This window comes from Delphinus delphis, chromosome 16 (genome assembly GCF_949987515.2).
Source record: "Delphinus delphis chromosome 16, mDelDel1.2, whole genome shotgun sequence".
Lineage (NCBI taxonomy): Eukaryota > Metazoa > Chordata > Mammalia > Artiodactyla > Delphinidae > Delphinus > Delphinus delphis.
Window position 1 is genome coordinate 71,884,473 of NC_082698.1, and position 13,272 is coordinate 71,897,744.

Consider the following 13,272-nt stretch of genomic DNA (forward strand, 5'->3'; position numbering starts at 1 on the left):
GTTTGAATTTAAATGTACACCAGGAATGAAAATCTTCACCCTTGTGGGAGTCGCTGTTAATCCAAGGACTGGATTGTAGCAATGGCACGAGCACAGCATGAAGAGCGTAAAGATGAAGCAGATTCTCATTTCCTCTTCGAGTTTCACTCTTATTCTGAACACCAGTGCTTTCTGGAAGCGAAACTCTACTCAACTTTGACATAGAACGTTAGCCCTTGGCAGGCATTCCGAACCTCTGTGACCAGCTCAGTTTGTTTCCTAGAACTGTAGAAGTAGAGAGGACTCAGTGTGTGCTTGCTCTCCCCCAGCGAGGGTGCTTACCTCATTCGTATGTTTCTTATCCCATTGCCAGAAGAATGCTGGTACTAAATCCATCCTTCCTGGTGGTAGGTCTGCCTCATGGTTGCGCCAGTGTTCGAGGTATCCATGAGTCCCATGAATATTCTGGGAAGGAACCAGAATTGGTCCCTTTGCTATCGATAAAATATATACACGGATATATACCGTATCCTACTGTAGAGAGTTAAATAGGGGGTGTTAAAAATATGACTGCTTTTAAGACTTCCCCCATGATACCTTTTGAGAATTAGAAGTAAATGGATTAGGAAAAATATCTGAGATAAACTATGTGCTTTTATCCGTAATGAAGACAACACCAGACATGGATATATTCAGTTGCAGATGGATTTTTCATATGCAGTATTAAATATTTTCCTAAAAAATCTCAAAAGGGGACTTCCCTGGCGGTCCTGTGGTTAAAAGACTCCGCACTTCCACTTTACGGGGCACGAGTTTGATCCCTGGTCAGGGAACTAAAGATCCCACAAGTTGTGAGGGGCGGCCAAAAAAAAAAAAAAAAAAAATCTCAAAAGGTACCAAGACTTCACATCTCATGGAAAAAGTGTACTCTTCTTTCTAAATACTCTTGTGAAAGTGTTTTTAAAGTTTACACATTGTGCATAATATGGCATAAAAATTGTATTACTTCTTTGGCTCGTTTGCCGTGATATATCGCGCATGAGAAAATGTTTTCAGTTGCTTTGCTTGCTTATGGTAACCATGAACCATATTTCTGGTTTTCTTTCCCCCCTTTGTGTGTGCGTACACATGCATTCTAAAATCATTTCATGTTACGTTCCTTTTTTCCTCACCAAAAGGAATATACTGCATGGAAAAGATAAATGCAAACATTCCTTTTGGTTTTTTTTTTCTTTTAAAATTCTGACTCAGAAAACTTCTTGCTCTTATTGGCTTTTTACGGGTGTGAAGCATAACCGAGTTGTGCATGGAAGATACAGATTTAAAATCCAGTGGCTTCACAGTTTGCACATCAGTTGCCTGTCACTTAAAAGTTATTTTGGATCCTGCATGAAATAGGCTTGAGTGGTTTTCTAAAATAAGAGCTTTAGACATTTCATGTATAGCTACGCACATTGATGTGGTTCTAAGTAGGTGCAATCTGTATCACCGAGAGGTCCAAGGAGATGGAACATTAGAACTTACTAAAATGAGAGTTATATGGTTGCACGAAACAAACATGTACCTATACGGGCAAAACAGAACGGCTACTGATATTTCAAAACCAGCACATAAGAAAGTCAATAGGAAGTAAGGGAATAGTTTTTCCATTGTGGTTATTTTTCTCATCATCGTTTCCTTGTGTTTTTTGTTTTTTTTGTTTTTTTTCACTGTTGGCCTATTTGGTTGCAACGTGCTTTTTCTGTCTTTTCATTTCACACTGCTCTGTGTTTTACTTAGTTTTGTTTTTAACTTTGGATTAGTTATGTCTGTAGCAATTTTTTTTTCCTCTTAATTGTTCCTTTTGCCTCTTCCATTCTAAATCATGCAAACAATTGTACTTGCTTTTGTAATATTTCAAAGTTTACTGACCAATTTTTTTCTCTGGTCTCTCTGTTTCTCAACCATTTTTGTTGATTTTTGTGTTTGATTTCATTTTAAAATTTAAGAAACAGTTGAACGGAGCGCAGGACCAACGAGATCCCTCCCCACCACTTACTCATACAAGCCATTCTTTTCTGCAAGAGCATACCAGTCCTGCACAGCAGCTCCGATGACAGTGCCCGGGCCGGCCACGTCAGGCTTCACTTCCTTATCAAGTTCCTCCTCTAATACGCCATCAGCTTCTCCATTAAAATCAATATGGTCTGTTTCGACTCCTTCTCCAATCAAATCCACGTTAGGCGCATCAACTACATCTTCGGTTAAATCCATTAGTGATGTGGCATCTCCAATTAGATCCTTTCGGACAATTTCTTCGCCAATAAAAACAGTGGTGTCACAGTCTCCATACAATATCCAAGTTTCCTCTGGTACCCTGGTTAGAGCTCCCACAGTCACGGAGGCCTCGCCTTTAAAGGGGCTGGCATCCAATTCTACGTTTTCCTCTCGAACGTCCCCGGTGACTACAGCAGGATCTCTTTTGGAGAGGTCGTCCATTACCATGACACCCCCTGCTTCCCCCAAATCAAACATTAATATGTATTCCTCGAGTCTGCCATTTAAGTCAATTATCACATCCACAGCACCGCTAATATCTTCACCTTTAATGTCAGTGGTGTCTCCAGCTAAATCAACAGCTGATATCATTTCATCAGCTAAAGTTACGATGGCCTCTTCTCTCTCGTCACCCGTGAAACAGATGCCTGGACACGCAGAGGTAGCATTAGTCAACGGATCTATTTCCCCTCTGAAATACCCATCATCTTCAACTTTAATTAACGGATGCAAAGCCACTGCCACGTTACAGGAAAAAATTGCTACAGCTACACACTCTGTGAGCTCTGTGGTTAATGGAGCCACTGACGCAGTTGAGAAAGTGTTCCCGACCACCACAGCAATGCCGTTTTCCCCACTCAGGTCATATGTTTCTCCAGCACCATCAGCTTTTCAGTCTCTAAGAACTCCTTCTGCAAGTGCACTCTATACATCCCTCGGGTCGTCGATATCTGCAACTACCTCATCTGTAACTTCATCAGTAATAACAGTGCCAGTATACTCTGTAGTCAATGTTTTGCCGGAACCAGCATTAAAGAAACTTCCAGACTCTAATTCACTTACAAAATCAGCAGCAGCCTTGCTGTCGCCCATTAAAACATTGACTACGGAGACACTTCCTCAGCCCCATTTCAATCGAACTTCATCTCCAGTTAAGTCATCTTTGTTCCTTGCACCATCTGCCCTCAAGCTGTCTACGCCATCTTCTCTGTCTTCCAGTCAGGAGATACTAAAAGATGTGGCTGAAATGAAGGAGGACCTAATGCGGATGACTGCAATACTCCAAACAGACGTGCCTGAGGAGAAGCCATTCCAACCTGAGCTCCCCAAAGAAGGGAGAATCGACGACGAAGAACCTTTCAAAATTGTCGAGAAAGTGAAGGAAGACTTAGTGAAAGTTAGTGAAATCCTTAAAAAGGATGTCTGTGTGGATAACAAGGGACCACCCAAATCACCAAAGAGTGACAACGGACATTCTCCCGAAGACGACTGGACAGAATTCAGTTCAGAAGAAATAAGAGAGGCAAGACAACAGGCTGCTGCGAGCCATTCTCCATCTCCGCCAGAGAGAGCGCAAGTTAAGGCAAAGGCTGCCTCCGACAAGGATTATAACTTGACCCAAGTTATCGATTACCTAACAAATGATATCGGGAGTAGTTCACTGACGAACTTCAAGTACAAGTTTGAGGATGCCAAGAAGGATGGTGAAGAGAGACAGAAACGAATTTTAAAACCAGCAATCGCCCTGCAGGAACACAAACTCAAAATGCCTCCAGCCTCCATGAGGTCTTCCACCTCCGAGAAGGAGTTATGTAAGATGGCCGATTCCTTCTTTGGAACAGATACTATTTTAGAGTCTCCAGATGACTTTTCTCAACATGACCAAGATAAAAGTCCCTTGTCTGACAGTGGCTTTGAAACAAGAAGTGAGAAAACACCTTCAGCCCCACAAAGCGCTGAAAGCACTGGTCCCAAACCACTTTTTCAGGAAGTCCCCATCCCTCCGGTCATTACAGAAACGAGAACTGAAGTGGTTCATGTTATCAGGAGCTATGAGCCCTCAGCTGGAGAGGCTCCCCCGTCCCAACCAGAGGAGCCCATGTCACCCAAACCGTCACCTACGTTTATGGAGCTGGAACCAAAGCCCACCGCTTCTAGTATTAAAGAAAAAGTCAAAGCGTTTCAAATGAAAACCAGTAGCGAAGAAGACGACCACAGTCACGTTCTGGGCAAAGGCATGCGTGTTAAAGAAGAGACTCACATAACCACGACCACCAGAATGGTTTATCATTCTCCACCAGGCAGTGAAGGCGCCTCTGAGAGAATTGAAGAAACCATGTCAGTCCACGACATCATGAAGGCCTTTCAGTCCGGGCGAGACCCTTCCAAAGAGCTGGCAGGTCTGTTTGAACATAAGTCGGCAGTGTCCCCAGACGTTCACAAGTCTGCTGCTGAAACCTCAGCCCAGCACGCAGAGAAGGACAACCAAATGAAACCCAAACTGGAGCGTATAATAGAAGTCCACATCGAAAAAGGTAACCAAGCTGAGCCCACTGAAGTCATTATTAGAGAAACCAAAAAGCATCCCGAAAAGGAAATGTATGTATATCAGAAAGACTTATCCCGGGGAGATATTAACCTAAAAGATTTTCTGCCAGAAAAACACGATGCTTTTCCTTGTTCAGAGGAACAGGGTCAGCAAGAAGAAGAAGAACTCACTGCTGAAGAGTCGTTGCCTTCTTATCTGGAGTCTTCCAGAGTAAACACTCCCGTGTCCCAAGAAGAAGATAGTCGCCCTAGTTCTGCTCAGCTCATATCTGATGACTCTTATAAAACACTGAAGCTTTGGAGTCAGCACTCAATAGAATACCATGACGATGAGTTGTCAGAACTAAGAGGGGAATCTTACAGGTTTGCTGAGAAAATGCTTCTGTCAGAAAAGCTAGATGTGTCTCATTCTGATACCGAGGAATCAGTTACAGACCATGCGGGACCCCCTAGCTCAGAGTTACAGGGGTCTGATAAGCGGGCCAGAGAAAAAGTAGTCACTGCCCCCAAAAAAGAAATTCTCTCCAAAATCTATAAAGATGTGTCTGAAAATGGTGTAGGTAAAGTGTCTAAGGATGAGCATTTTGATAAAGTGACAGTGTTGCACTATTCTGGCGATGTTAGTAGTCCAAAACATGCCATGTGGATGCGCTTTGCTGAGGACAGATTAGACAGAGGTAGAGAGAAGTTGATATACGAAGATAGGGTGGACAGGACCGTGAAGGAAGCTGAAGAAAAACTGACTGAAGTGTCACAGTTTTTTCGTGACAGAACCGAAAAGCTCAATGATGAACTGCAGTCCCCAGAGAAAAAGCCACACCCTAGGAATGGCAAAGAATACTCATCTCAAAGCTCTACCGGTAGCAGCCCTGAGAAAGCACTGCTGACAGAACTGCTGGCCAACAGTGACGAGTGGGTCAAGGCGAGGCAGCGTGGCTGTGACAGACAAGGCTTCCCCAGAGCCGACGAGAAGGACGCAGTCAGTCTGCCCAGCAGCCCGGAGGTGGTTCCTTCCCAACAGACTGAGGATAGCAAGTCCACAGAGGAAGCCAAAGGAAGTCGTTCACAGAGCAAGGAATCAGAAGGGCCCCAGTCTGGGTTTCAGCTCAAACAATCGAAACTCAGTTCCATTAGATTAAAATTTGAACAAGGCGCGCAGGCCAAAAGTAAGGACGTTTCTCAAGAAGACACAAAGCCGGATGGCCAATCCAGAATCCCAGTTAAAAAAATCCAGGAGAGCAAGCTACCTGTCTACCAAGTGTTCGCTAGAGAGAAACAGCAGAAGGCCATAGACCCTTTGGATGAAAGTGTCCCTATGCAAAAAGATCTTACGGTATTCAGAGCTAAAGATGAGCATGTTCAGAGCCATGAAACGGTTGTAAATGATTTTGGCTCTGATGATGTGAAAAAACAGAGAACTGAAATCTCAAGTAAAGCAATGCCTGACTATTTTTCTGAGCAACAGCCTAAGGACTTGGCATGTCACGTAACCGCAGAATTAGCAACCAAGGGACCATGGGACAAAAAGGTCTTTAGAACGTGGGAAAGTCCTGGAGCCACTAACAATAAGTCGCAGAAAGAGAAACTTTCGCATGTACTTGTTCATGATGTAAGAGAGAATCACGTTGGTCACCCTGAGAGTAAAACTGTTGATCAGAGGGATGAATTTCTGTCTGTGACTGAGAGAGAACACAAATTGTTAACAAATGGCTCTCTCTCAGAAATTAAGGAAATGACTGTAAAATCTCCCTCCAAAAAAGTCTTATACAGGGAATACGGTGTTAAAGACGGGGAACATCCAGGTGGATCTCTTGACCAACCTTCCAGGAGAAGTGAGAGCTCGGCAGTGTCGCACATCCCTGTCAGGGCTGCGGAGGAAAGGAGGACGCCGTCTTCTGACATTCCCGATGGTTTTTGCAAGCAGTCGACATTTCCAAAACATGAACTATCACAAAAGTTATCCCACTCAAGTATGAGTAAAGAGACAGCTGAGACACAGCACTTTAATGCTACAGAAGATGAAAAAGTTACCTATTCAGAAATCAGCAAAGTTTCCAAACGTCAGAGTTACGTAGGCTTATGCCCGCCTCTCAATGAAACCGAGCTCTCCCCGACCAAGTCTCCTGATTCTCTAGAGTTTAGCCCAGGAAAGGAATCGCCCTCTAGTGATGTACTCGACCACAGTCCCATTGATGGATTGGAAAAAGTTGCACCACTGGCCCAGACGGAGGGAGGGAAAGAGATAAAAACTTTACCTGTTTATGTCAGTTTTGTACAGGTGGGGAAGCAGTATGAAAAGGAGATACAACAAGGAGGTGTAAAAAAAATCATAAGTCAGGAATGTAAGACGGTACAAGAGACCAGGGGGACCTTTTATACAACTAGACAGCAAAAGCAACCCCCTTCTCCCCAGGCTAGTCCCGAAGATGATACTCTAGAGCAAGTGTCCTTTCTAGACAGCTCTGGGAAAAGCCCTTTAACCCCAGAGACGCCCAGTTCAGAGGAAGTGAGTTATGAATTTACATCTAAGACACCCGACTCGCTTATAGCTTATATACCAGGCAAACCCAGCCCAATTCCCGAGGTTTCGGAGGAATCTGAGGAGGAGGGACAGGCCAAGTCAGCCTCCTTACAGCAGACTGCAGTGGAGGAGACGGCAGCAGTCGGGCGCCACACGCCTAGCAGTGTGAGCACAGACTCTAACCAAAGACTCAGAGCTAACAGGGTTGCCTACATTGAATTTCCCCCTCCTCCACCGCTGGATGCAGACCAGATGGAGTCCGATAAGAAACATCCTTACCTCCCTGAAAGAGAGGTTGACATGATTGAAGTCAGTCTGCAAGACGAGCATGACAAGTACCGGCTGGCGGAACCAGTCATCAGGGTGCAGCCGCCTTCCCCAGTTCCTCCTGGGGCGGACATCAGTGACTCCAGCGATGACGAATCCCTTTATCAACCAGTCCCGGTCAAAAAATACACCTTCAAGTTAAAAGAGGTTGACGACGAACAAAAAGAAGTGACAAAATCCAAAGCCTCCGCTGAAAAGGCTTCCACCCAGAAAGAATCAGAAATGAACGGATCTGGAAAAGATACTGAATTTGGCCTTGGCCTTGATTCACCTCAGAATGAAACGGCCCAGAATGGGAACAACGACCAGTCCATCACAGAGTGTTCCATTGCCACCACGGCAGAGTTTTCTCACGATACAGATGCCACAGAGATCGACTCTCTGGACGGCTACGACCTGCAAGATGAAGATGACGGCTTGACAGAGAGTGATTCTAAATTCCCAAGTCAAACCCTGGAGCTGAAGAAAGATGTCTGGAACACGGAGGGCATTCTGAAGCCAGCTGATCGCTCCTTTAGCCAAAGCAAGTTGGAAGTTATCCAGGAGGAGGAGGGAAGGGTGGGGCCAGATGAAGAGAAGCCACCTTCCAAAAGCCCTTCATCTGAAAAGACTCCCGCTAAGACTGATCAGAAGTCGGGGGCCCAGTTTTTCACACTAGAAGGCAGACATCCTGACAGATCAGTGTTTCCTGATACTTATTTCAGTTACAAAGTAGATGAAGAATTTGCCACTCCTTTTAAGACAGTAGCTACCAAAGGTCTAGATTTTGACCCCTGGTCTAATAACCGAGGGGATGATGACGTTTATGACAGTAAATCACGGGAAGACGAAACTAAGCCATTTGGTCTGGCTGTGGAAGACCGCTCTCCAGCCACCACCCCTGATACAACGCCAGCCCGAACGCCAACTGACGAAAGTACCCCTACTAGTGAGCCTAACCCCTTCCCATTTCATGAAGGAAAAATGTTTGAGATGACTCGCAGTGGTGCAATTGACATGAGCAAGAGGGATTTTGTGGAAGAGAGGCTCCAATTTTTCCAGATTGGTGAGCATACTTCTGAAGGGAAGTCAGGGGACCCGGGGGAAGGGGATAAAAGTACAGTCACTGCCATACCACAGCCACAGGCAGGGGACACCACTGTAGAAACCAATCTAGAGGGAAATGTAGAGGCACCTACAGTGGAACCTAACCCCAGCATCCCGACCAGCGGAGAGTGTCAGGAAGGCACATCCGGTAGCGGCTCCCAGGAGAAAGCAGCAGCAGCGGCCACTAACACCTCTAAACTTGACCCCAAGTTGCGCACGCCTATAAAGATGGGAATTTCTGCGTCCACCATGACCTTGAAGAAAGAAGGCCCTGGAGAAGTGACAGATAAGATAGAAGCTGTGATGACCAGTGGTCAGGGATTAGAGAATGAACCTGTAACAGTGATTTCAAATACAGCCGATAGCCACATGGGCGTTAGGCCCCAAGAAAAACATGATTTTCAAAAAGATAACTTTAATAACAACAACAATTTGGATTCTTCCACTATACAGACAGATAACATTACAAGTCACGTAGTTCTGACAGAACATTCTGCACCCACTTGTACCACAGAGAGAGCTAACCCAGTGAAAAGCTCATCAGGAAAAAGGACAGGGGTACTGCAAGGACACTGTGTGAGAGAGAAACAGAAAGTTCTCGGAGAGCAGCAAAAGACAAAGGAATCAATAGGGATTAGGCGAAAATCCAAACTTCCCATAAAGGCCACTTCACCAAAAGATCTCTTCCCACCAGATCATATGCCAAACATTCATGTGAGTAAAATGAAGCAGGTTAGTCAATCTGAGAAAACCAAAACCCTTACTGCTTCTTCACGTGTAGATGTAAAGTCCAGAATTCCAGTGAAGAATACACACAGGGAAAACACAGGTTCAGTTAGAAAACCGTGTGCTACACAAAAGCAGGGGCAGCCAGACAGAGGCAAGGCCAAACAGCTTCCATCCAAGTTGCCAGTAAAGGTAAGATCCACCTGTGTCACCACCGTCACCACCACCACCACCACCACCACAGTTAAAGTTAGGAAAAGTCAGCTTAAGGAAGTATGTAAACACTCCATTGAATATTTTAAGGGAATTAGTGGTGAGACCTTAAAGCTTGTGGACCGCCTCTCGGAAGAAGACAAAAAGATGCAGTCCGAGTTGTCCGATGAGGAAGACAGTACCTCGAGAAACACGTCGTTGTCCGAGACTTCCCGGGGTGGCCAGCCTTCGGTTACAGCGAAGTCTGCTAGAGATAAGAAAACAGAGGCAGCACCTTTAAAATCAAAGAGTGAAAAGGCCGGCAGTGAGAAATGGAGCAGTAGGAGGACTGGTGAGAATGAAGGCAGTCAGGTCTCTCGAGCACTCTTTGCTCACATCCTGGAGAACGAGCATAGTTTGTAAACACTTTCCAACTCGTAGACCCTAGTGCATGAACTGTTGTGATTGCCTGTGGAGTGACTTAACCGTAGTTTCTCATTCTGTCATTGTCATCTGTACGTGCTGTCTATATACTCTTCTTTCTTCCTCTTAACCCAACGACACTGTAGACAGCTAGGGAAGCATGCTGAAGATATCGGTGTCATTCAAGATGAGCAACTTTTTTTTTTTTTTTCAGTGTGCTAATGGATATGGTTCTGTCAAAGTAAAAGCACAGATGTTGAAATGCCATCGTGGTGTTTTCACCAACACGACACTTCTGTAACTACTTAAAGTAGCTAGCTTGTCAGCATGTTGAATTCCATTACATTGAGCATCCATGTAGTCTGACATTTGGCCTGATGCAGGTGAAAATCAAGTGAGTCATGTGAAAAGAGCAGTGTTCATGTAGGTGATTAGGACACATTTAAGTGTACAGTGTTAGCAGTAGTCTCTCTGTAAAATCTGAATACTGCTAAAAGCAATTTTCCAGTATCGTGTCTTTCTTGATGATTATTTTAATTAAGAAATTGTAAATCGTAGGTCCACAGAGTCCATGTGAACGGACAGATATCAGGATGGCAATAGTAGCCGACCACCTGGGACTTAGTTGGACAGGTAAGTGTGTATACACCTGAATGAAACAGTTTCTTAATTTGTCTTTTTCACAAGCAGTTTATTATTAAAAACAAAAAGCAATGAGTAAAAAACATTTTTATCACTTGTAATTCTATCTACCCAGAGTTAATTATAGTATACTGTGTTTTTCAAAACTTTTCTAGGCACATACCCTAAAGAATAGACATTTAAATCTTATTTTACCTTAAATTTAAGCACTTTCTTCACAATGCCATTTCTGGTAATACGGGATAACCTTTTACCTAATAGCAAATTTATTTTGTGGCATATAGGAAAACGTAGCTAGGGCCTATGGTTTTCAAATAATCCAAAAATTTTAGCTATGGTTTATGCCCTTAGATCAGCTCTCTTAGGCAATAGTCCAACTAATCCATGCCTAGGTTTCACAAATCTTAATCATTCATGAGTCACTGTCACAATTTTTACGATATACACGTATTATTTGCATGCTTATTGAGCTGATACTTTTAAGCGGGCTCACTTTTACGCTCAAAGATTTATTTAAAAGGAAATCCTATGTCATTTTGATAATGGAAAACAAGGATCATGTTCAATAACTATATAAACAAGAAAACAAAGGATGAGAGGTAAGCTTAAATTTTGAATTAAAATTGAAAAAATAGGATACAGGTGAATGAATCTATTCAATTTACAAAAATAGTTGAGCTCTGTGAAATGAATGAAACTTTTTATAATCAGGGTGTAGAAGAGGAATTTTGGGCTTGATTTCACTTCATTAAAGATGAAGATAAGGCTCTGTGTCAACTGGACAATACTGCTTTGTAGTTTTTTTTGTTTTGTTTTGCGGAACGCGGGCCTCTCACTGTTGTGGCCTCCCTCTCCCGTTGCGGAGCACAGTCTCCGGACGTGCAGGCTCAGCGGCCATGGCTCACAGGCCTAGCCACTCCGCGGCATGTGGGATCCCCCCGGACCGGGGCACGAACCCGTATCCCCTGCATTGGCAGGCGGACTCTCAACCACTGCGCCACCAGGGAAGCCCCTGCTTTGTAGTTTTGATGTTAACTGGGCCGCCCAAATCCTACTTCACATGAATCAGAGAAATTTTAAGTTTTATAGGTTGATTATTTATAGGTTGATTTATAGGTTGAAATTTTAAGTTTTAATGCACAGCCAAAAAACAACAGTTAAATATAAATAAATGTTAATTATTGTCCTATTTAAAGTCATCTTGCATACTATCAGCGACATACATTCTCTACTCAGGGAAACAATTATCTAGGCTATCAAAATGGACAACATGAAACTAGATCATGGCACAAAAGGTCATTTACATTTATTTCCTTCGAATGCCCTGAATCCCAGGCCTTCCCCACCCTCGGTATTAAGGCCTCCTCTCTCCTTCCGCCCAGCCCTGCCCTCAGGCACACTGCTACTGACCTGGCCTAGTGGAGCTCTTAAGAAACAGTGGGTCTGAGTAATCCTTTGCAGACTGTTGAGAGTTAACAGTAATTCATTATGTATAAGTATTTCTGCACATAAAATTAATAATAGTATTATATTTTAACAGTGGACACTGTAATCTGAAAATATCCTGGAGCTAATGTTGATTTTGTGTATTATTTACCCATAACTATTGGATTATTTTCTTTAAGCAAAACCAGTCCTTAGTTTGTCAGAGTAAACTCTTGGAGAATATGTGACATAAGAATAGCGAGAGGGCTTCCCTGGTGGCGCAGTGGTTGAGAGTCCTCCTGCCGATGCAGGGAACACGGGTTCGTGCCCCGGTCAGGGAGGTTCCCACATGCCACGGAGCGGCTGGGCCCGTGAGCCATGGCTGCTGAGCCTGCGCGTCCGGAGCCTGTGCTCCGCAATGGGAGCGGCCACAACAGTGAGAGGCCCGCGTACCGGAAAAAAAAAAGAATAGCGAGACAAAGTCATAAAGCTGTAAAATTCTTAGTGACAATGTGTCTTTGCTCTTCACTGAGTCTCTAGACAAAGGATATGGTTTGGTCACGAGGGCAGGAAGGATTACTGCCCTTAAAACACAAAGAGATAAGGCACTTAAAAAAAATTAACTTTTCTAATTCGCATTACTATATGCTCAATGAAGATTATTAGGAAAATTAGCATTTAGAGAAACAAAATTTAAATCCATCCCTCAGAACCGCTGTTAACAAGCAACTTAATGTACTTTGGTTTTTTTTAAAAAATAAAAAGCTTTTAAAATGTTATATACACAATGTAATTTTCTGCTTTTTTATTTACTTTCTGATCTTGGTTTTAATGGACAAATAACATCCAATAGCCATACTTTACAATGGTGTTTTGCTGTTGGTCACAATGCACTAGTGAGTCATGAAATCAATTCATGCTTTGTTTTTGTTTTTAAAGGGAAAAGAAAATGTCTATGACATATAGTAAGGTTGTTTTGCTCCATAAAGATGTGGTTTCATTTATATAAGCATCATGATATACAATGTATTTCTAACTGTGGGCTGTGATCACTTTGCCAGCCACTGCATTACATTAATTAACTTCTCTCCTTTTGTTCAACACATGCTTTGTTTTCAATTTTTCAGTAGTACAAGCCTACAGTGAGCATTCATGTATGTAAATAATTGTGTACAACCCTGTGTACTGTCACCATAGATTTCTAGGAGTGAAATCAGTTGGTCAAAGGATACAGACTTTTTTGAGCCTCTGAATACATTTTGCCAAACTGCTGGAAATGGTACTTAAGCAGGATAGAATCGTCCAATTCCTTTTCCATGGATTTTTTTCCCATTTCTTACTTTTTATAATCATTTAAGGTAATAAAC

General features: G+C 43.3%; 1 protein-coding gene across 1 annotated transcript in view; it reads left to right on the forward strand.

Annotated features, from left to right (window-relative positions):
* Nucleotides 1-13,272, forward strand: part of ANK3 (ankyrin 3) — a 328,736-nt gene that overhangs the window by 281,556 nt on the left and 33,908 nt on the right. The window contains 2 exon segments of the mRNA XM_060033488.1: nt 1,968-9,767; nt 10,397-10,471. Coding sequence (XP_059889471.1) covers nt 1,968-9,767; nt 10,397-10,471 — 7,875 coding nt within the window.